The following is a 22,092-nucleotide window of genomic DNA, read 5'->3' on the forward strand; positions in this document are numbered from 1 at the left end:
AAAGTCGGGGCAATTGTTTTTAGAAAGGAAGGTTGAGGAGATTTTAATGGAGGTGTTTAAAATCACAAATGGATGTGATAGACTGAATAAAGAGAAACTGTTTCCAATGACAAAGAGGCTCAGTAACCAGAGAACACAGATGTAATGTAACTGACAAAAATGGTAGAGGGGAAATGAGAGAAAAATGAGAGCTGTTGAAACCGGGAAAGCACTATCGGCAAGAACAGCTGGAGCAGGTTAACTTTCAAGGGAAATTGGATAAATACTTGAAGGGAAATATTTGTAGGCTTATGCTTGGGGCAAGAAGAGGGAAAGTGAGACTAATTGGGTAGATTGTTGGAAGAGTCTATTCAGGAACAACACAATGAATGACCTCCTTTAAACTGGGCCTATATTGCTTAAAGTTTACAAGAATGAGAGATTCTCTCATTGAAATTTATAAACCTCCTAAAAATTGGTGGGGATTCTCAAACTCAGGGCCAAAGGATTGAGATGAGGCAAAATGTCTTTCCTCAGTGGGCTATGAACCTTCTGAATTCTCTATCTGAGAGGGCTGTGAATGTTCAGTCATTGAGTACATTCAAGACAGAAATAGACAGAAATTTGGGTACTAATTAAAAAGATATGGGGATTGTGGGAATCTACCAGAAAATGTCATTAAATGGTGCAGCAGGGTTGACAGTCTGAATGTTCTGCTATTTCTTATATTCTGTGCTGCTACAAGATTGTAAGAAAATGTGTGCAAATGGGAGTAAGTTTGAAGTTCAACATATTGTCTTGACTGCTTCGCAGATCAGAGGGATCTGCTAAAAATTATCACCAATATTACCATTAAAAAAATCTTTCAGATTACAAGAAAGGACTGTGATTCTTGGCTTGGTGTGTGTAGCCTGTACCTTTTTATATTCTGCGTTTTTGATTGTGGACTGAAATAGGAAAAGAATTGTCGTAGAAGCCAAGGGTGGCTGAAGGATTATGGTAATTTTTAAAAGTAAGTCATTTGACACTCATCATAAATGATGTTTACACAGCAGTTTGTTCAAGCAGAGGGAGAAGTCTAGCTGCAGAGGAGTTGGATCCAAGGGATGTGTATGAAAGGAGATTCAGCTGGCAACAAGCGACTGAAATGGTTTGTGAAATGGTGACCAGTTATTACTGACAAAGATCTTCTGCCTGTGCAATTGGCTCTCAGCTGACTGAACAGCTTGTAGATGTGAATGTTTGGGTAGAAGCTATTGGATCTTTTGAAAGGGAAGAAGCTGACTCTTTTCTCTGGAGTAAAAACAGCCTCCAGCCTTAAGAAAGCTATTTGTTTTTTTTCCCTCATATGTTGTTTTAAACTGTGGCTTTTCAATCATGATGTCAGAGACTTTATAAGTATGAACCAGTCACTCTGTGCCTTCTGCAAGCAAGTGGGGAAGGATCAAAGAGCAGCAGGTCCTGACAGGCCAAAAGGACCATCTGTTATGTTGAGTTTAAAAATGATATCTTCAAACCAAACCATTAAGGGTCAACTGCTAAGGGTTAATTGGACATGACGATGAGTAATTGAAATAAAGTGGACAAGTACATGAAAAACAGACCTAATGCAAAAATATGCCTGATGAAGGGCTTATGCCCGAAACGTCGAATTTCCTATTCCTTGGATGCTGCCTGACCTGCTGTGCTTTAACCAGCAATGCATTTTCAACTAATGCAAAAACAGCCTGTTCTGACTTGGGGGAAAAGTGCCTGACCTTGAGAGTCTATGGGAACCACCTGTTTGTATGGTTTACATGTAGCCTCCTGGACTTGTTTTCCACCTATTTTTGAAGACTGGAAAAGTACTGAAGTTGTTACAAAGTAGGGATTCAGCACATAACCTTGGATTCAGAATAGTATTAATATCAGGACTTTGTCTCACTCATTGGACTTTTCACCATCAGGCTGGGGTTCGCGAGACCAGTACCACGGAATCTGAGATAGAGCTCTAATTGCCACTGTCAGCAAAGTCCCCAACAGATAGAAGGCAGCATGAGAGTCACTTGTTTATATATATGAGTAAATCATGTAGCTTAAGCTAGTAGATTCAGTCAATAGTTTGCAAATGTCTCTAACATATATGAAACAGATTAAAGCTAATAATTGACTTCACATTAAAGTGCTTGTTGTATTAATTTTGATCAGACCTTTATGAGCCAATTAGATACTTACAGCTGAACAATACACCATCTCAGCAAACTTTGGGGACAGGAACCATTGAGTCACCTTCCCACTCTTTCCCTCTGCTCATAACACCCTTTTTTTCTGTGTTTGTGTCTCTGTGTGTGCACAGGGGTTTTTATGGTAGGGTTAGAATTTTAACTAATAGCTATAGATTAATGTTGTTTATCTGCAATTAGAATCTATTTATTTGTAATAAATAGTCATTCTTGTTAGTATATAAACCTGTCAACCTGGGTCTAAAAGAGTCAAAACTCCCCTCCTGATGCTGCCTGGTTTACTTTGTCCCTCCAGCCTCCTGCTTGTCAACCTGGGTCTAAAAGACAAGTAAATTGGGGAACCCTGTGTAGTTTTTATAAAATCTTTAACTTTTGAGATGACGCCAGGAATAGTAGAACTTGATTTTCTGTGTCGAGAGTGTGGTGCTGAAAAAGCACAGCCAGTCAGGCAGCATCCGAGGAGCAGGAGAATCAACGTTTCAAGATGTCCCATGCACTAACTCAGTGAGGCATAACACTGAGTTTTGCTATAATACAATATAGGGTGAGTGCAGGCCACCCCACCTTGGGATGTCATTGAAACTATAAGGTTCCTTTAGATAGTTCAATTCTGCCACCTACAGTTGGCGAATTGATACTACAAACATTTTCATGCCTAGTTTATTGTTGACTACCCATTTGGAGAATTTGAAGAATGTAATAATGGGATGAGTGCCCATCACTTATTTTGTTTCTCTTGGAACTCTCTTTGAAGTTCCCAGTTGTAACCCCACTGTGAGAGATAAAAGTCCAGTCCCAAAGAAACAACAACCCTTTCCCAATTTTGACAGCTTCTTCTCAGTTTATTGAGCACTCTTTCTTCGAGGGCTGTTCTGATGAAGGGCTTTTGCCCGAAATGTCAATTTTCCTGCTCCTCAGATGCTGTCTAACCTGCTGTGCTTTTCCAGCACCACTCTAATCCAGACTCTGACTTCCAGCATCTACAGTCCTCACTTTTGCCTTTCTGATTGACTGGCTACTCACCAAGCATCCACTACTTTATTTAAATCAAGGATTCCAGTGAGTGACTGAATGGCAATTTTGAAGAAGGAGATAGATTGACTAGCGTTTTCTCCCATCAAACCTAACCCAACTCTCCTGATAATTACCCATTCTCTTTATTACCTTAATCCAGTTTGCCACTCTCCAGCTTGCTTCCCATACCTCTTAATATCCCTTTCAAACATGGATGAAACTGTGTTAGCTAATCTCAATTGAGACAACATTAAGGGTGCAACAATATCTCAAAACTCCTGTGGGTGAAGACAGGGAGAATTCTGCTGTGAGATATTTACTGTCCATGCTGTACATGCAATGTCAGGTTTGATCAGTTGAATAGACTGAAATCACTCACTATTCAAGTGACCATACAATCAAACCCATTAAACTCTATGCCATCCAGGAGTCAAAGTGTTTAAGGGAGAGAGAGTTAGAAAATAACTAGAAGGAAGGTAAGCATGTGGATGAAGTATATTGATTAGATCAGGTATAGGATGGCAATAGGATTAACACTGCATAAAGCTAGAATTACAGTAAAGTGACAACAGAATGACACCAGGATAACATCAAGACCAGACTGAGGACTGCAGATGCTAGAAATTAGAGTCAAGAATGTGCTGGAAAAGCACAGCAGGTCAGGCAGCACCCGAGGAGCAGGAGAGTCAACATTTCGGGCAAAAGCCCTTTATCAGGAATAAGGCTGTGAGCCTAGGTGAGATAAATGGGAGGGGGGTGGGGCTTGGGGGAAGGTAGCTGAGAGTGTGATAGGTAGATGGAGGTGGGGATAAAGGTAATAGGTCAGAGGGGAGGGTGGAGCAGATAGGTGGGAAGGAAAATGGATAGGTAGACAGGTCATGAGGGTGGTGCCAAGTTGGGAGGTTGGAACTGGGATAAGGTAAGGGGAGGGGAAATCCACATTGATGCCATGGGGTTAGAGGGCCCCGAGGTGGAAAATGAGGCATTCTTCCTCCAGTCCCCGGAGGGTTAGGGAGTGATGGTAGAGGAGGCCCAGAACCTGCATGTCCTTGGCGGAGTGGGATGGGGAGTTGAAGTGTTCGGCCACAGGGCGGTAGTGTTGGTTGGTGCGGGTGTCCTGGAGATGTCCTCTGAAGTGTTCTGCGAGTAAGCATCCTGCCTCTCCAACGTAGAGGAAACTGCATAGGAAACAACGTATACAGTAAATGACTTGTGTGGAAGTGCAGGTGGAACTTTGATGGATGTGGAAAGCTCCTTTGGGGCCTTGGACAGAGGTGAGGGAGGAGATATTGTCACAGGTTTTGCAATTCATGCATGGCAGGGGAAGGTGTTCTACCCTGACCTTAAATTCACCTGGACCACCTCATACACCTCCCTCCCCTTCCTGGATCTCTCCATCTCCATCAATGGTGACTGAATCAATATTGACATCATCTACAAACCCACCGGCTCCCACAGTTACCTTTACTACATCTCCCCCCACCCTGCCTCCTGTAGAAATGCTATCCCTTATTCCCAATTTCTCTGTCTTCACTGCATCTGCTCCCAGGAGGACCAGTTCTACCACAGAACACACCAGATGGCCTCCTTCTTTAAAGACTGTAATTTCCCTTCCCACATGGTTGATGATGCCCTTCAGCGCATCTTATTCACATCACACATCTCCGCCCTTGAACACCACTCCTCCAAACACAACAAGGACAGAACTCCCCGCTCCTCACCTTTCGCCCCACCAAACTCTGTATAAATTGCCTCATCCTCTGCCATTTCTGCCACCTACAAACGGACCCCATCACCAGATATAAATTTCCCTCCCCACCCCTATCCGCTTTCCATAAAGACCTTTCCCTCCGCAACTCCGTCGTCTGGTCCACGCACCACACCAAACCACCCTCCCCTTCCAGCACCTTCCCCTGCCACTGCAGGAATTGCAAAACCTGAGCTCATATGTCCCCACCTCACCTCCATCCAAGGCCCCAAAGGAGCCTTCCACATCCATCAAAGTTTCACCTGCACTTCCATACACCATTTACTGTATCCGTTGCTCCCAAGTGGTCTCCTTTACAATGGGGAGACTGGATGCCTATTCGCTGAGAATGTCAGAGAACATCACTGGGACACCTGCACCAACCAAACCCACCGCCCTGTGGCTGAACTCCCCTCCCGCTCTGCCAAGGACATGCATGTCCTGGGCCTCCCTATTACCACTCCCTAACCACCTGACGCCTGCAGGAAGAACACCTAATCTTCTGCCTAGCGACCCTCCAACCCCATGGCATCAACGTGGATTTCACTAGTTTCCTCATTTCCACTCCCCTACCTTATCCCAGTTCCAACCTTCCAACTCAGCACCGCCCTCATGACCTGTCCTACCTGTTCATCTTCTTTCCCACCTATCTGTTCCACCCTCCTCTCTCACATGTCACCATTATCCCCACCTCCTTCCACCTATCACACTCTCAGTTACCTTCCCCACAGCCCCACCCCTCTCCCATTTAGCTCTCCAGGCCTGAGGCTCACAGCCTCATTCCTGATGAAGGGCTTTTGCTCAAAATGTCGATCCTGCTTCTCGGATGCTACCTGACCTGCTGTGCTTGTCCAGCACCATATCCTTGACCAGGATAATATCAGGTTTGGGATAAAACCAGGATTAGGACCAGCAAGGTAACACCAGCATTAGCTTTGGGTGGCACATGGTTCAATGGCTAGTACTACTGCTTCACAGCACCAGGGACCCAGATTCAATTCCAGCTCAGGCGACTGTCTGTGTGGGGGTTTCCTTCCACAGTCCAAAGATGTGCAAGTTAGGTGAATTAGCCCTGCTAAACTGGCCTTAGTGTTCAGGGATGTGTAGGTAAGGTCCATAGGTCAGGGGTAAATATAGGGTATGGGAATTGGTATGCGTGGGTTACTCTTCAGAAGGTCAGTGTGGATGTGTTGAGCTGAAAGGCCTGTTTCCACACTGTAGGGATTCTTTAAAACAGAATTACACCAAAAGAATAATCGTATTATTTTAAGATAAAATCAGGTTCAGAACAACACAAGTATAACACGAGGAGGAGACCATGGGATCTGTTTTTGACAACATGCTGCTCAGCTGACATGAAACTGAATCTCTCTATTTCATTCTAGGGGAAGGCCATTATCTCTGCTGGGAGCCTTCTTGGTGTCACCAGGCCAAGATGAAGAACTTATCACTTGGCCATTTGAGTTCTGCGAGTTCTGAAAAACATATATTGGAATGAGCTCTCTACTGATCACAACCAAGAGACTTTATCAGGGCAGTCCCAGAAATACAGAAAGGACCATATATTCCTACCACTGCTATCTCCATATGTGCCATAAGTACGGTTTGAATTCTGATTGGCCAGCTTCTTGAATTCTGTTAGCTCAGCATGATCCTTCTCATACATCCTCTTTAAGTTCTCCACATACTGCATCATCACTTCCGTGGCCTTGGACATTCGTTTCTCCTATAAACACGGAACACATCTTCAGATTAATCAGCGACACTCTTAAAGGCAAGATGCAAAAAGGATATTTTACAAGATGATTAGGGATTTAGATAGGGTTGACAGTGAGAACCTTTTTCCACGTATGGAGTCAGCTGTTACTAGGGGACACAGCTTTAAATTAAGGGGAGGTTGGTATAGGACAGATGTTAGGGGTAGATTCTTTACGCAGCGGGTTGTGAGTTCATGGAATGCCCTGCCAGTATCAGTGGTGGACTCTCCCTCTTTATGGTCATTCAAGCAGGCATTGGATAAGCATATGGAGGTTATTGGGCTAGTGTAGGTTAGGTAGGCTTCGGTCGGCGCAACATCGAGGGCTGAAGGGCCTGCACTGCGCTGTATTTTTCTATGTTCTATGTTCTATGTAGGATACTGGAAGATTATATCCTTCTCTTGTATCTGTACTCTTTCAATTCTGCTTCTTCTGTATCCCCAATTCTTATTGCTTCACCATTATCTCTGTGCCTTCAGATAACTGAGTCCTACACTCTAAAATTCCTTCCCTTTGCTTCTTTGCCATTGTACCTCTCTGTCCTTCTTAAATTCCAGCCCTTTGAATAAACTTTGGCCACTTGTCCATTATCATTTCATGTGGCTTGGTGTCAAATTTTATTTGATCAAGTTTCAGTGAAATGGCTTTGCATTCAAATGCTAAATTACAAGTTTTTTTGATTTAAAAACTGGGTAAAACGGTGGCAGATGGTGTTCAACATGAGAAAGTGCAAGGTCATCCACTTGAGACCTAAGTAGCTGGGAACCAGAGGAGCAGAGACATTTAAGAATCTGAATACAGAAATAAACATAAACTATTTTGTGAGGGACAAAAATAGTTTAAAAGGATAATATTAGCTTTTTTCTCTCAGAAAGATTGGAAAATAAAGAGGTGGCAGTTTTGCTCGACCTGTTAGCGATTTGGTTCGAGTCCGCTGAAGTAACTGCATTTTGTGCTGGGTATTGCAACTTAGAAAAGATACTTTGATTCCAAAGGGTTACATTGATATGGTATCAAAAATGGATGACAACATAGGAGATATGGTTAGTAAGTTTGCACAAGACACCAAATTTGGACACGTAGTGGATAGCGAAAAAGGTTACCTCAGAGTAAAATGAGATCTTGGTCAGATGGGCCAATGGGCCAAGGAGTAGCAGTTGGAGTTTAACTTAGATAAATGCGAGCTCCTGCATTTTGGAAAGGCAAATCAGGGCAGGAATTATACTTAATGGTAAAGTCCTGGGGAGTGTGGCTGAACAAAGAGACCTTGAAGTGCAGGTTCAGAGCTCCTTGAAAGGGGAGTTGCAGGTAGATAGGATCATGAAGGTGGCATTTGGTATGCTTTCCTTTATTGGTCAGTACACAGAGTATTAAAGTTGGAAGTTCATGTTGCAGCTGTGGTTAGGCCACTTTTGGTAGACTGCGTGTAATTCTGGTCTCCTTCCTATCGGAAGGATGTTGTGAAAACTTGGAAGGAGTCAGGAAAGATTTACAAGGCTGTTGCCAGGATTGGAGGGTTTGAGCGGTAAGGAGAGGCTGAACAGGCTGGGGCTGATTTCCCTTTTGTGTGTTGGAGGCTGAGGGGTGACCTTATAGACGTTTATAAAATCATGAAAGGGCATGGGTGGGCTAAATAGACAAAGTCTTTTCCTTGGGGTGGGGGAGTCCAGAACTAGTGGGCATAGGTTTAGGGTGAGAAGGGAAAGATAAAAAAGGGACGTAAGGGACAACTGTTTCACACAGAGGGTGGTGCGTGTATTGAATGAACTGCCAGAGAAAGTGGTGGAGGCTGGTACAATTGCAACATTTAAAAGGCATCTGGATGGGTATGTGAATAGGAAGGGTTTGGAGGGATATGGACCAAGTGCTAGCAAGTGGGACTAGATTAATGTAGGATATCTGTCAGCATGGACGAGTTGGACCAAACGGTCTGTTTCTGTGCCATAAATCTCAATGACTTTATTACAATGTAAAACAAGGCCATTTAACAATTTCCTTCCTTTCCCCTTCACCTTGCATACTGTTTCTAGTCAAATACTCGTCTGATGCTTCTTGAAAGCCTCAATAAAACCTGCCTCCCTACACTTCCAGGAAGTGCATTCGAGACCCCAACTATTTGGTGGATGAAAAAGATTTATCTGACCTCACATTTGCTTGAAGTCACATGATGATATTTCCGCATATACTTATTATTAAACTTTTAACATCAATTGAACAAGCAAGACCCTTAGTTCTAACAAGAAACATTTTCTCAAGAAAGTGGCTCACCACCATCTTTTCAAAGTAACTGTGAAAGGACAATAAATGCAATCCTTGCCAGTGACACCCACAGCTGGAAATGAAATTGGAGTTGACTTTGAGATAAGGAAGATCAAGAGATGACTTCGATGAGGTGTTTCAGATGATGAATGGAAAATTCAAGGCTGGTCTGAGTACACTGTAGGGAAGGGGGTCAAAGTTTGGAGGACACAGGTGAAATCTCAGGACCTCAGGCTAAGTATAATGGTTCAGCTGAAACATTTTACACATAGTGTAGTAGACCTGTGCTGTGAGTTATAGTGGCACTGGGATGATTGGGCACATATGGCCTCCAGAGATAGACGAGATTGAGGCATGGGAGAGAAACTGGGACTTGAGATATATTAGGGAAAGAGAGGCTTGTATGGACTGGTTTAGTCCAGTTATTCAGTAGTACTCACCTGACGAACAGCCCCCACCATTTCAGCTCGACCGGAGAGCCTGATAGCCAACCGTTGGAGGACAGTGATGGTCTCGAGGAGCCTCTGCTGAGCATCTCGTTGGTCAGGGTGTACCCAAAGTGAAGTTGAGGACTGCAAGGAATTAAATAAAAGTAAAGCAAGGAAAAATTTACATTTTAGAGCAACTTACGTGACTTCAGCTTGCCCCAGAAGCACACACAAACAATTATCACAGTGATAATGCAGGAAACAGGGAGAGGAGATACGACAGTAGTGTTGTCATTGAACAGTAATCCAGTGAAATAGGAAATGTGTTGGATACCCAGGTTGGAATCCTACCTTAGCAGCTGATGAAACTTGAATTCAATAAAATGTGGATTTTCTTTTTAAATCTAGTGATGACCATGAATTGATTGTTGTAAAATCTTATCTGGCTCACTAATGTATTGTCAGGAAGAAAATCTACTATCCTGACTGACTACCCTGCTACTTCACATCCAACCCCACTAGTCTACTTTCGATCATCAGTTTCGTGATGGGAGGTCATCAACAGTGCTATCAAGCATCGAATACTTAGCATTGACCTGCTCAGTAATGCTCAGTCTAGGTTCTGTTAGGTCCAATCAGCTCTTGACCACATTACAGCCTTGGTTCAAAGATGAACAAAACAGCTGAATTCCAGAAGGGAGGTAAGAGTTGTTGCCCTTAAGATGAAGCTGTGAATAACCAAGTCTGGCATCATGGAAAAGAAAGTGAGGACTGCAGATGCTGGAGATCAGAATTCAGAATTGGTGCTGGAAAAGCACAGTTTTGCTGGAAAAACAAAACTTCCTGATGAAGGGCTTATGCCCGAAATGTCAATTCTCCTGCTCCTTAGATACTGCCTGATTTGCTGTACTTTTCCAGCACCACACTCTCAACTCTGGCATCATTGAGCCCTAGCAAATCTAGAGTTAATGGGAATTGGTGATGGTGGGGGAGTTTGATTGTGGCGGAAGGTGACTCTACACCGTTTGGAACCATACCTGCCATATAGGAAGATGGTTGTGATTGTTGGAGGTCAGTCACCTCAGCTCAGCACATCTATGCAGGAGTTCCTCAGGATAGTGTTTTAAGCTCAACCATCTTCATTTGCTTCATCAATGACCATCCCTCTGTCATAAGGTCAGAAGTGGGGATGTTTGCTAATAAATGCACAACATTCAGCACCATTCACAACTCCTCAGATACTGAAGCAATCCATGTTCAAATGCAACAGGTCCTGAACAATATCCAGGCTTTGGCTGACAAAGGCCAAGTTACACTTGCTTTACACAAGTGCCAGGTAATAACCATCTCCAATAAGAGACAATCTAACCATTAGCCTTTAACATTCAATTGTCTTAACAATCCTCAATTGGCCACTATCAACATCCGAAGCATTACAATTCACCATACACTTAACCAGACAAATAAATACTGGGGTTGTAAGGGTAGTAGATGAGTGTAGCTCCAAAAACATTCAAAAAGCTTGACACAATTTGATTGACATCACATCCGCCACCTTAAACTTTCATTCCTAATGTTCAGCAGCAGCAGTGTGCACCAGCTACAAGATGCGCCACAGAAAATCACCAAGGTTCCTTAGTCAGCATCTTCCAAACCTATGACAACTTCCATTTAGAAGGACAAGGGCATCAGACACATGGGAACACCACCACCTTCATGTTCCCCTCCAAATCACATACCATCCTGACTTGGAAATATATTGCCATTCCAATATGTGTTCCTGCTTCAACATCCTGGAACCTGGAATTACTTCCCCAAGAGCATTGTAGGTGTACCAACAACAAATGGACTGGAGCAGCTCACCACCACCTTCACAATTAGGCAATAAGTGCTGCTCTAGCCAGCAATTCACACATCACACAAATTAATATGTGCACAGCAAGATCCCACAAACAATATGTGACTAATGATACTGAGCTTTAGAGTGGTGCTACTTGAAGAGCAGATATTTTCCAGGACACTAGGAAGAGTATCCCTACTCTCCTGAAATACAAGATTTCTCTCTCTCAATAAGGAAATCATTTGCCACACTTGCCTGGTTTTGCTCCTGGTCCTGTGTAGTGCCTTGGGATTTTCAGTATTTAATAGTCTTACATAAATGCCATTTAGAAATGATTTGCAGCACAGTGATGCGATCATTCCTAACTCCAAATGGAATCTGGGAACCAGTCAAGTCCTGGCCCAGCATTTACTTCTCGACGGTGGATGTCCCTCGATTCGATGATGACATCTATTCAGAGTCATGAGTTTCTGCTATGGGTCTTCATGTCAGTGAACAGGCTGATTCCCAACCCACAGACCTTGTACACAAGGGCATGATGTCTTGTGGGGAAGTGGGACCTAGCTTGCAGGATTTGTTTCTTTTCCTTTTCACCTTTGCCACCGTTCTGCCTCATTTTGAAGTATGATGTAGCTTGATGTACAGAATATCTCCATTTTGAATGATTGGAAGCAAGCATTTACTTTCCAGCAGTAAAAGTCAACGCTGCTGTGTTTCAAGGAGAGCTTTGCATTGTCTTTGAAGCATTTTTTTTCTTTCTCCACTGGAACATTGGCCACTCATAGGGTCATGGAGTCATAGAGATGTACAGCACGGAAACAGACTCTTTGGTCCAACCCGTCTATGCCAAACAGATATCCCAACCCAATCTAGTCATACCTGCCAGCATCCGGCCCACATCCGTCCAAATCCTTCCTATTCATATACCCATCCAAATGCCTCTTAAATGTTGCAATTGTACGAGCCTCCACCACTTCCTCTGGCAGCTCATTCCATACACGTACCACTCTCTGTGTGAAATATTTGCCCCGTAGGTGTCTTTTATATCTTTCCCCTCTCATCCTAAACCTATGCCCTCTAGTTCTGGACTCCCCAACCCCAGGGAAAAGACTTTGCCTATTTACCCTATCCATGTCCCTCATAATTTTGTAAACCTCTATAAGGTCACCCCTCAGCCTCCAACGCTCCAGGGAAAACAGCCCCAGCCTGTTCAGCCTCTCCCTTTAGCTAAAATCCTCCAACCCTGGCAGTATCCTTGTAAATCTTTTCTGAACCCTTTCAAGTTTCACAATATCCTTCCGATAGGAACGAGACCATAATTTCACGCAATATTCCAAAAGTGATAACAAGAATACAGAGAAAGTATATTCCTGTCAGGGTGAAAGGGAAGGCAGGTAGGTATAGGGAATGCTGGATGACTAAAGAAATTGAGGGTTTGGTTAAGAAAAAGAAGGAAGCATATGTAAGGATAGACAGGATAGATCGAGTGAATCCTTAGAAGAGTATAAAGGAAGTAGGAGTATACTTTTAAGAGGGAAATCAGGAGTGCAAAAAGGGGACATGAGATAGTTTGGCAAATAGAATTAAGGAGAATCCAAAGGGTTTTTACAAATATATTAAGGACAAAAGGGTAACTAGGGAAAGAATAGGGCCCCTCAAAGATCAGTAAGGCGGCCTTTGTGTGGAGCCACAGAAAATGAGGGAGATACTAAATGAATATTTTGTATCATAATTTACTGTGGAAAAGGATACAGAAGATACAGACTGTAGGGAAATAGATGGTGACATCTTGCAAAATGTCCAGATTACAGAGGAGGAAGTGCTGGATGTCTTGAAATGGTTAAAGGTGGATAAATCCCCAGGACCTGATCAGGGTGTACCCTCGAACTCTGTGGGAAGCTAGAGAAGTGATTGCTGGGCCTCTTGCTGAGATATTTGTATCATCGATAGTCACGGGTGAGGTGCCAGAAGACTGGAGGTTGGCAAACGTGGTGTCACTGTTTAAGAAGGGCGGTAAAGGCAAGCCAGGGAACTATAGACCAGTGAGCCTGACTTCGGTGGTGGGCAAGTTGTTGGAGGGAATCCTGAGGGACAGGATGTACATGTATTTGGAAAGGCAAGGACTGATTCGGGACAGTCAACATGGCTTTGTGAGTGGGAAATCATGTCTCACAAACTTTAATTAGTTTTTTGAAAAAGTAACAAAGAAGATTGATGAGGGCAGAGCAGTAGATGTGATCTATATGGACTTCAGTAAGGCATTCGACAAGGTTCCCCATGGGAGACTGATTAGCGAGGTTAGATCTCATGGAATACAGGGAGAACTAGCCATTTGGATACAGAACTAGCTCAAAGGTAGAGGACAGAGGGTGGTGGTGGAGGTTTGTTTTTCAGACTGGAGGCCTGTGACCAGTGGAGTGCCACAAGGATCGGTGCTAGGTCCTCTACTTTTTGTCATTTACATAAATGATTTGGATGCGAGCATAAGAGGTACAGTTAGTAAATTTGCAGATGACTCCAAAATTGGAGGTGTAGTGGACAGCGAAGAGGGTTACCTCAGATTAGAACAGCATCTGGATCAGATGGGCCAATGGGCTGAGAAGTGGCAGATGGAGTTTAATTCAGATAAATGCAAGATGCTGTATTTTGGGAAAGCAAATCTTAGCAGGACTTATACACTTAATGGTAAGGTCCTAGGGAGTGTTGCTGAGCAAAGAGACCTTGGAGTGCAGGTTCATAGCTCCTTGAAAATGGAATCGCAGGTAGATAGGATAGTGAAGAAAGTGCTTGGTATGCTTTCCTTTATTGGTCAGAGTATTGAGTACAGGAGTCGGGAGGTCATATTATGGCTGTACAGGACCAGTTAGGCCACTGTTGGAATATTGCGTGCAATTCTGGTCTCCTTCCTATCGGAAAGATGTTGTGAAACTTGAAAGGGTTCAGAAAAGATTTACAAGGATGTTGCCAGGGTTGGAGGATTTGAGCTACAAGAAGAGGCTAAACAGGCTGGGGCTGTTTTCCCTGGAGTGTCGGAGGCTGAGAGGTGACCGTTTAGAAGTTTACAAAATTATGAGGGGCATGGATAGGGTAAATAGACAAAGTCTTTTCCCTGGGGTTGGGGAGTCCAGAACTAGAGGGCATAGGTTTAGCATGAGAGGGGAAAGATATAAAAGAGACCTAAGCGGCAATATTTTCACGCAGAGGGTGGTACGTGTATGGAATGAGCTGCCAGAGGATGTGGTGGAGGCTGGTACAATTGCAACATTTAAGAGGCATTTGGATGGATATATGAATAGGAAGGGTTTGGAGGGATATGGGCCGGGTTCTGGTAGGTGGGACTAGATTGGTTTGGGATATCTGTTCGGCATAGAGGGTTGGACCGAAGGGTCTGTTTCCGTGCTGTACATCTCTATGACTCTATGAGTCTAAGTAGCCTAACCAATGTCCTGTACAGCTGCAACATGACCTCCCAACTCTTGTACTCAATACTCTGACCAATAAAGGAAAACATACCAAACACCTTCTTCACTATCCTACCTACCTGTAACTCCACTTTCAAGGAGCTATGAAACTGCACTCCATGGTCTCTTTATTCAGCAACACTCCCTAGGACCTTACCATTAAGTGTATAAGTCCTGCTAAGATTTGCTTGTCCAAAATGCAGCACCTCGCATTTATCTGAATTAAATCCCATCTGCCACTTCTCAGCCCATTGGCCCATCTGATCAAGATCCCATTGTAATCCATGGTAACCTTCTTCGCTGTCCACTACATCTCTAATTTTGGTGTCATCTGCAAACTTACTAAGTATACCTGTTATGCTCACATCCAAATTATTAATATAAATGATGATAAGTAGTGGACCCAGCACCGATCCTTCTGGCACTCTGTCACAGGCCTCCAGTCTGAAAAACAACTCTTCACCAACATCCTCTGTCTTCTACCTTTGAGCCAGTTCTGTATCCAAATGGCTAGTTCTCCCTGTATTCCATGAGATCTAACCTTGCTAATCAGTCTCCCATGGAGAACCTTGTCGAATGCCTTACTGAAGTTCATATAGATCACATCTACTGCTCTGCCCTCATCAATCTTCTTTGTTACTTCTTCAAAAAACTCAATACAGTTTTTGAGACATGATTTCCCACGTACAAAACCATGTTGACTATCCCTAACCAGTCCTTGCCTTTCCAATTACATGTACATCCTGTCTCTCAGCATTCCGTCCAACAACTTGCCCATCACCAACGTCAGGCTCACTAGTCTACAGTTCCCTGGCTTCTCCTTACCACCTTTCTTAAACAGTGACACCACGTTAGCCAACCTCCAGTCTTCCGGCACCTCACCTGTGACCATCAATGATACAAATTTGAAAACAGGATTTTGCAGAGAGATGTTTCTCAACTATCCAGACACGTCCAGTCCATTTAAATTGATTTTTCTGGAGTTTTGACTGAATCCTGCTTGTGGAGCCTTCAACAATGGTCACAGGGAATGTACAAAGATTGTTAGAATTATGTCCTAAGGGACCATCATTCCCAACACACATATTAGTTTAGGAAGTCACCATTGTGTGTGCAAAGATTGACATTAGTGGATTTGTGAGTAGGATTTCTCACCTTCATCTCTGTTTTGAAGTTTTCGAGTTCCTTTTCTGTATTTTCCTCAGCAAGATTTCGCTCTCTTTCAGCCAGGCCCAGCCTTGTTTCTAATGTATAGCTATCATTCTTAAACGCCAGGGAGAGCTGTATAAATGTATTCTGTTGGGGAAAAAAATTTGAAATTTTATGCATTGTACATTCACAGACAGGTAGGAGTGATGTAGTACAGGCAATGTCTCTCCTCTTTGTGTGATAAACCTATTGTTCTCATATAATCTTACATCATGAAAGGAAATCATTCAGCCCATTTTTCTGATATTAATTTTTTTGAAACCACTTAGTTCCACTCCACCTTTTTCACCACAACCCTGTAAACAATTCCTTTTCAAAAATGTATCCAATCCAATTCTTAAAACAGTTTAAAATAGTCTACCTTTTAAAATAGTCTATTTTAGAAACAATCTATAGATGTCCAGAATTGGACTCAGTACTCTAGCTGAGATCTTACCAGCATTTTATAAAGAGTCTATGCTGAATCAATAAAACCAAGAATTCCATTTGCTTTTTTAACAGCTTTCTCAATTTGTCCTGCCACTTACAAAGATTTATGCACAGAAAACCCAGGTCTTGAGGTTTTGGCATTCCCTTTAAAATTAGGCCATTTCAATTTATAATTGCCTCATTTTCTTAAGTTAGAGACAAAAAAATGTGCTGATGCTGAAATCCAAGGTAGACAGGCAGGAGGCTGGAAGAGCACAGCAAACCAGGCAGCATTAAGACGTGGAGAAGTCAACATTTCATGTGTTAACCCTTCATCAGAACTGGGAGTGGATGTAGGGCGTCAGCGGTTCAACGATCCTTACCTCACCAGTCCACTCCCCCCTCCTTTATCTGCAGCATATAACCTCCCTTCCCATCCCCTGATTCCCTTCCCAGCCGGCCCTCTCCTTTCCATTCCTCTGAAGGATCCTTCATTCCAGCTACCAACTGAATTCATTCCCCCCATAGACTAACCAGGTTGTACCCTCTACCTGTGTCCACCTACCTCACCACCCCGCCTCTCCCCACTCCCCCCACACCCACCCCAGTTCTGAAGAAGGGTTACACCCAAATTTCGACTTCTCCATCTCCTTTGGCTGCCTGGCTTGCTGTGTTCTTCCAGCTTCCAGCTTGTCTCACTTTCTTAAGCGCCTTATTAAAACCCATTTCTTTGATTTAGTTAATATAAAAATGCAGGAAATACTTAGCAGATCTGGAAGCATTTGTGGTGACAGAGAAAGTGTTCACAGGTTGAATTCTACATGCCTCCAAGGGATATGTTTTCAGTGACATGGTAATGAGCCTGTAAAGTAAGTTGTATGTCTAGCCCACCACCTTCCCACTCACAATGTGTTCACTCTGATGGACGATGCTTATTTCACCCCAATGTTACCCTGTCCATGCCATAATATGGTTAGACTGGGATGACAGCTCAGAGTGGGCTATTCATTTTGTAATACAATATGAAGGATTTGGGGGGGTGGCTTTTGTGCAATGGGGGCTCAACCCCAGAAGATAGATTGCCCCCGTTTCCTTTCTCCTGCCCAGACTGGAAAATGTGCACCAATTGTCACCCCCTCTTCTCCACTTCTCCCATGCCCCATTAGGATGCACGTCTCTAGTTACTTTTCTCATTCCAAGGTTTAATGGGGACTGCAGGATCTGCTGCCAATTAGATTAATTGTTGTTCTGAAGGTAGTCTTCTTCCTACTGAGGAGTGGAAGACCCACTCTGTCCTCATTAATATCATTGACTGCACAATGTCACCGTGGGACAGATGTGTTTTTCTTCAATGATTTAGTTGGGGATGGTGTAGCATTAGGCAGCAGTCAGCTTCCCCATACAATTTAACCCTATGTTTTCAGACTTATGACATTTTATTAGATCAGGAAAATGTTAGAAATAAAGGTTTCTTCCTGTCTTGATAGTGTGTTTTCTCTCTTACTAGAGTTGGTTTGCACCTACATATATTGCCTCATCCCTGATGAAGGGCTTATGCTCAAAATGTCGATTCTCCTACTCCTTGGATGTTGTCTGACTGGCTGTACTTTTCCAGTACCACATTCTTCTGATCTCCAGCATTTGCAGTCCTCACTTTCTACTAGTTGATTATAGCCTTACTGCGAAGCCTCTTCCAAGTATGCTTACCTTGAAGAAGTTCTCTTCTCCCTCTACAAGGATTTCAGTGAGTCTCTCTCTTACTGTAACTCCCAGGTTGTCTCTTCTGGCCTGAAGATCTTCAGCCACGTCCTGAAGCAGACCTGCCAGTACAACCACATCGCCTTCCTCAGCGCCTGCCTACGGAACCCACTGATCCCACATGGATTCCAGGCTACATTCAGACCATCACAAATTGAACCTGACCAGGTCAACCAGTACCTATAGCAAATCCAAAGTCTCCAGAAACAGTTCTCCCTCTGGATCCTCCACTCCACACTCGCAGTCATGCACTGTTGCCTACTCTCCCTGCAGTCAGCCTGCCTCAGCTCAGGGCCACACTCTCCCAGACCTGCAAAGGATCTTTGCTGTTTTTCATCCTTCAGAGATTCACACACTCAACAAATGCTTTTTTCTCAACCATATCAGACTTCAGGAACGCAAGTACACCAAACTTTCATGTACTTACCTCAATACCTGGGATTCCTCAGTCATTCTAGAAGCTTCTCCTGGCATCTGGAACCACTTGGATGCTATTAGCCATGTGGCTGCTCCAGCCACCACTACCACGGCGAACGATGATGTCACTTCAGCCCCCGCCACCCCACAGATCACAGCCACTGCTGATTATGCTGCCTCCACAATCGCCGCCAATAAAACCACCTCCATGATCACTGTAAGATCCACCACTCAGCAAATGCCACAAGATCCATCACTGCCAAAACCAACATGAAGTCTACCCGACACATTCCTTCTGCCCCCACCGCTGCAGCCACTTCCGCCCCCATCAATGTCACTCCTGGAACACCACGGACTATATCGCCTAAGTCACGCATTCCATCGCTTGCGCCCCCATAGTGGCCGCCGCCACACCCACTTCTGCCCATACCAACGTCACTCATCTGAACACTGCTGACAACATTGCCTACGTCATGCGTTATGTCACCTCTGCCTCCAGGGATGCCACCAAAGGTGCCACATCTGCCCCCATGGCCCCCAGGAGTGAGCATCACTTCCATTGGTAACATCACCCACGATCTCATAACCACACCCACTCCAGTGACAGTCTCCATCCCCCACTCCCAGCTTCAGCCCCACACCAGGTTTTAGCTCCCAGCCCTGCCGTGTTTTATTATTCCCCGCCAGACCTCCTCCTCACTGAGAATGAACGAAACCTCTTTCCTGATGAAGGGTTTATGCTCAAAACATCGATTCTCCTGCTCCTCAGAAGCTGCCTGACCAGCTGTGCTTTTCCAGCACCACACTCTTCAACCTCACATTCTCACGTTCACCTACATCTATTGCTCAAGCACGGACTTTATCATTTTAACAGTTTCCTCTTTCCTTGTCCTCTCCATCAATGACATCCAATCACCCACCCAGATGGTCTGAGGACTCTCAGCTTCTTCCTTGAACCAGGTCCAACCTGTTGATATTCAGCATTAATCTCCTCTGGATGAATAAACTTGCTCTCATTGTGAATAACTTCTTCTTCTAAATAAAAGTTACTACGGTACCAGTAAGAGTACTAATCAGGTGAATCTTTTTGTGTATTATGTGAACATTCCTTCTTTCCAGTCCAAGGTGAGGTGAGAGTGACTGCCCTTGACATCAAGGCAACATTTGACTGAAAATTTCATCTTGCAACCCAAGAAAAACTGGTGGAATTGGGGGAAAACTCTCCACTTTGGAGATCCTATGGGCAGTGTCCTAGCCCAACCATCTTCACTTGCTTCTTCATTGACCTTCCCTCTATCATACGGATGGAGGTGTCAATGTTCACTGATGACTGCACAATGTTCAGGATCATTCATGATTCCTCAGATACTGAAGCAGTCTGTGTCCATTTTCAGCAATACCTAGACAATATCCAGCCCTAGGCTGATAAATGGTTAAAGACAAAAAAACTGCAGATTTTGGCATCCAAGATAGACAAGCAGGAGGCTGGAAGAAGACACAGAGACAGACAGAATCATAAGTCGATGTTTCGGGTGTAACTCTTCTTCAGGACTGGAGATGGGTGTAAGGGGAGCTGCAGATAAAGGGGGTGGTGGGTGCAGGGTGGTGAAGTGGGGATAGATGAAGACAGGTAAAGGATCCGACCTGGTTGGTCAATGGGAGGAATGTTGGCTGAGAGGAGTAGAAGGGAGGGGGAAAGGCATGCAAGGGAGTTGGGGAATGGGAAAGGAGGCTATTTGAACTTGGAGAACTCAATGCTGAGTCCTCCAGGCTGTAGGCTGCCCAGGTAGATGCTGAGATGTTGTTCCTCCAATTCGTGGTTTGTTTCGTTGCGGCAATGGAGGAAGCCAGGAATGGTAATGTCGGAAAGGGAGTGGCAATTGAAATGGGTGGTGACTGGGAGGTCCAGTTTGTCCCTGTGGATCAGGCTGAGATGCTCAGCGAGCCGGTCCCTAACTTTACGTTCGGTTTCCCTGTTGTAGAGAAGACCACATCGGGAGCACCTGATGCAGTAAACTAGGTTGGAAGAGAGGCCGGTGAACCTCTGTCTCACCTGGCGGGACTGTTTGGGGCCCTGGATGGAGGTGAGGGGGGTGGTGTACTGGCCAGGTTTGCATCTTTTCTAGTTGCAGGGAATATACCTGGGGATTAAGAGGGGTTGGTGGGAAGAGTGGCACAAACCAAGGACTATTGAAGGGAACGATCCTTGTGGAAGGCAGAGAGAGGTGGGGAGGGGAAGATGTTTTTGGTGGTGGGGTCCAGTTGGATTTGGCGGACGTGTTTAAGGATAATGCATTGGATGCAGAAACTAGTAGCGTGGTAGGTGAGGACAAGGGGGACTTTGTCTTTATTGCCTTGGGGAGCGCGGGGGTGGTTTAGAGCAGTGGAACAGGGAATGGAGATGGTGCAGTGGAGGACTGTCTCGATGATGGAGGGGGGAAAAGCATGTTGTTTGAAATAAATGGATATCTGGCTTGCTTGGGAGTGGAATATCTCCTCGTCCGAACAGATGTGGTGGAGGAATTGGGAGAATGGAATGGAGTTCTTGCAGGACACTGGATGGGAGGAGGTGTAGTCAGGTAGATATGGGAGAATGTGGTTTTTCGTAAACGTCTGTTGCCGGAGATGAAAATGGTGAGGTCAAGAAAGGGGAGGGAGGTGTCCAAGATGGACCAAGTGAATTTGAGGGCAGGATGGAAGTTGTGGGCAAAGTTGAACCTGCTCCTGCTCAGCCTGGGTGCAGGACGCTCACCAATACAGTCATTGATGTAACGGTGGAAGAGTTGGGGCGCAGTGCCTGTGTAGGTACTGAAGAGGAACTGATAAATGGCAAGTGCCATGCATGCCACTGAAGTAAGAGGCATTGCCTAAAACCAATAAGAGATAATCGAACCATCTCTCTGAAACATTCAATGGCCTTACTATCATTGCATCCTCCGCTATCAGCATCTGGGATTACCTTTGGCCAGAAACTGAACTGGACCAGTCATATTGTGACCACAAGAGCAAGTCAAAGGCTTGGAATCTGATGTCAAGTAACTCACCTCCTGACTCCCCAAAGTCTATCCACTATCCACCATCCACTCGGCAAACTCAGGAGTGTGATGAAATACTTCCCACTTGCCTGGATGAGTGCTACTCCAAAAAACTCAAGAAACTTGACACCATCCAAATAAAACATCCCCTTCAATATTCACTCCCTTCTTCACTATTGCAGCAGTATGTACTATGTATGAGATGCAACTCACCAAGGCTTCTTCAACAACATGTTCCAAAATCATGATCTCTGCCAAGAAAGGTAAGGGCAATAGCCAAGTGGAAGCACCACTCTCTTCAAGTTCCCTTCCAAGCTGCATACCATTTGACTTGGAAGTATAACACTATCCGTTCACTGTTGCTGGAGTAAAAATCCTGGAAGTACCTTCCTAACGGAAAGCTATCCCTACATCCAAAGTAAACTTTCTTCAGGGCTATTAGAGGTGCCCTAGTCAGCGATGCCTATAACCCAAGAAGAAAAAAAGAAAAAAAAACTCAGGCCCTTTCCCAGGACAGTGATGACTGGATTGATACTACTTTCTGCTCTTGCCCCTTTG

At 44.3% G+C, this 22,092-nt stretch overlaps 1 protein-coding gene across 6 annotated transcripts in view; it reads right to left on the reverse strand.

Moving 5' to 3' along the window:
• mrvi1 (murine retrovirus integration site 1 homolog) overlaps positions 1 to 22,092 on the reverse strand; it is a 120,191-nt gene that overhangs the window by 22,083 nt on the left and 76,016 nt on the right. For all 6 annotated transcript variants that reach the window (XM_060838990.1, XM_060838994.1, XM_060838992.1 and 3 more), the window contains 3 exons: positions 15,863 to 16,003; positions 9,419 to 9,550; positions 6,535 to 6,688 (listed from right to left, as the gene is read on the reverse strand). In XM_060838990.1, the coding sequence (XP_060694973.1) occupies positions 6,535 to 6,688; positions 9,419 to 9,550; positions 15,863 to 16,003 (427 nt within the window). The remainder of the gene's footprint in view (positions 1 to 6,534; positions 6,689 to 9,418; positions 9,551 to 15,862; positions 16,004 to 22,092) is intronic.

Source organism: Hemiscyllium ocellatum, chromosome 18 (assembly GCF_020745735.1).
Source record: "Hemiscyllium ocellatum isolate sHemOce1 chromosome 18, sHemOce1.pat.X.cur, whole genome shotgun sequence".
Classification (NCBI taxonomy): Eukaryota; Metazoa; Chordata; class Chondrichthyes; order Orectolobiformes; family Hemiscylliidae; genus Hemiscyllium; species Hemiscyllium ocellatum.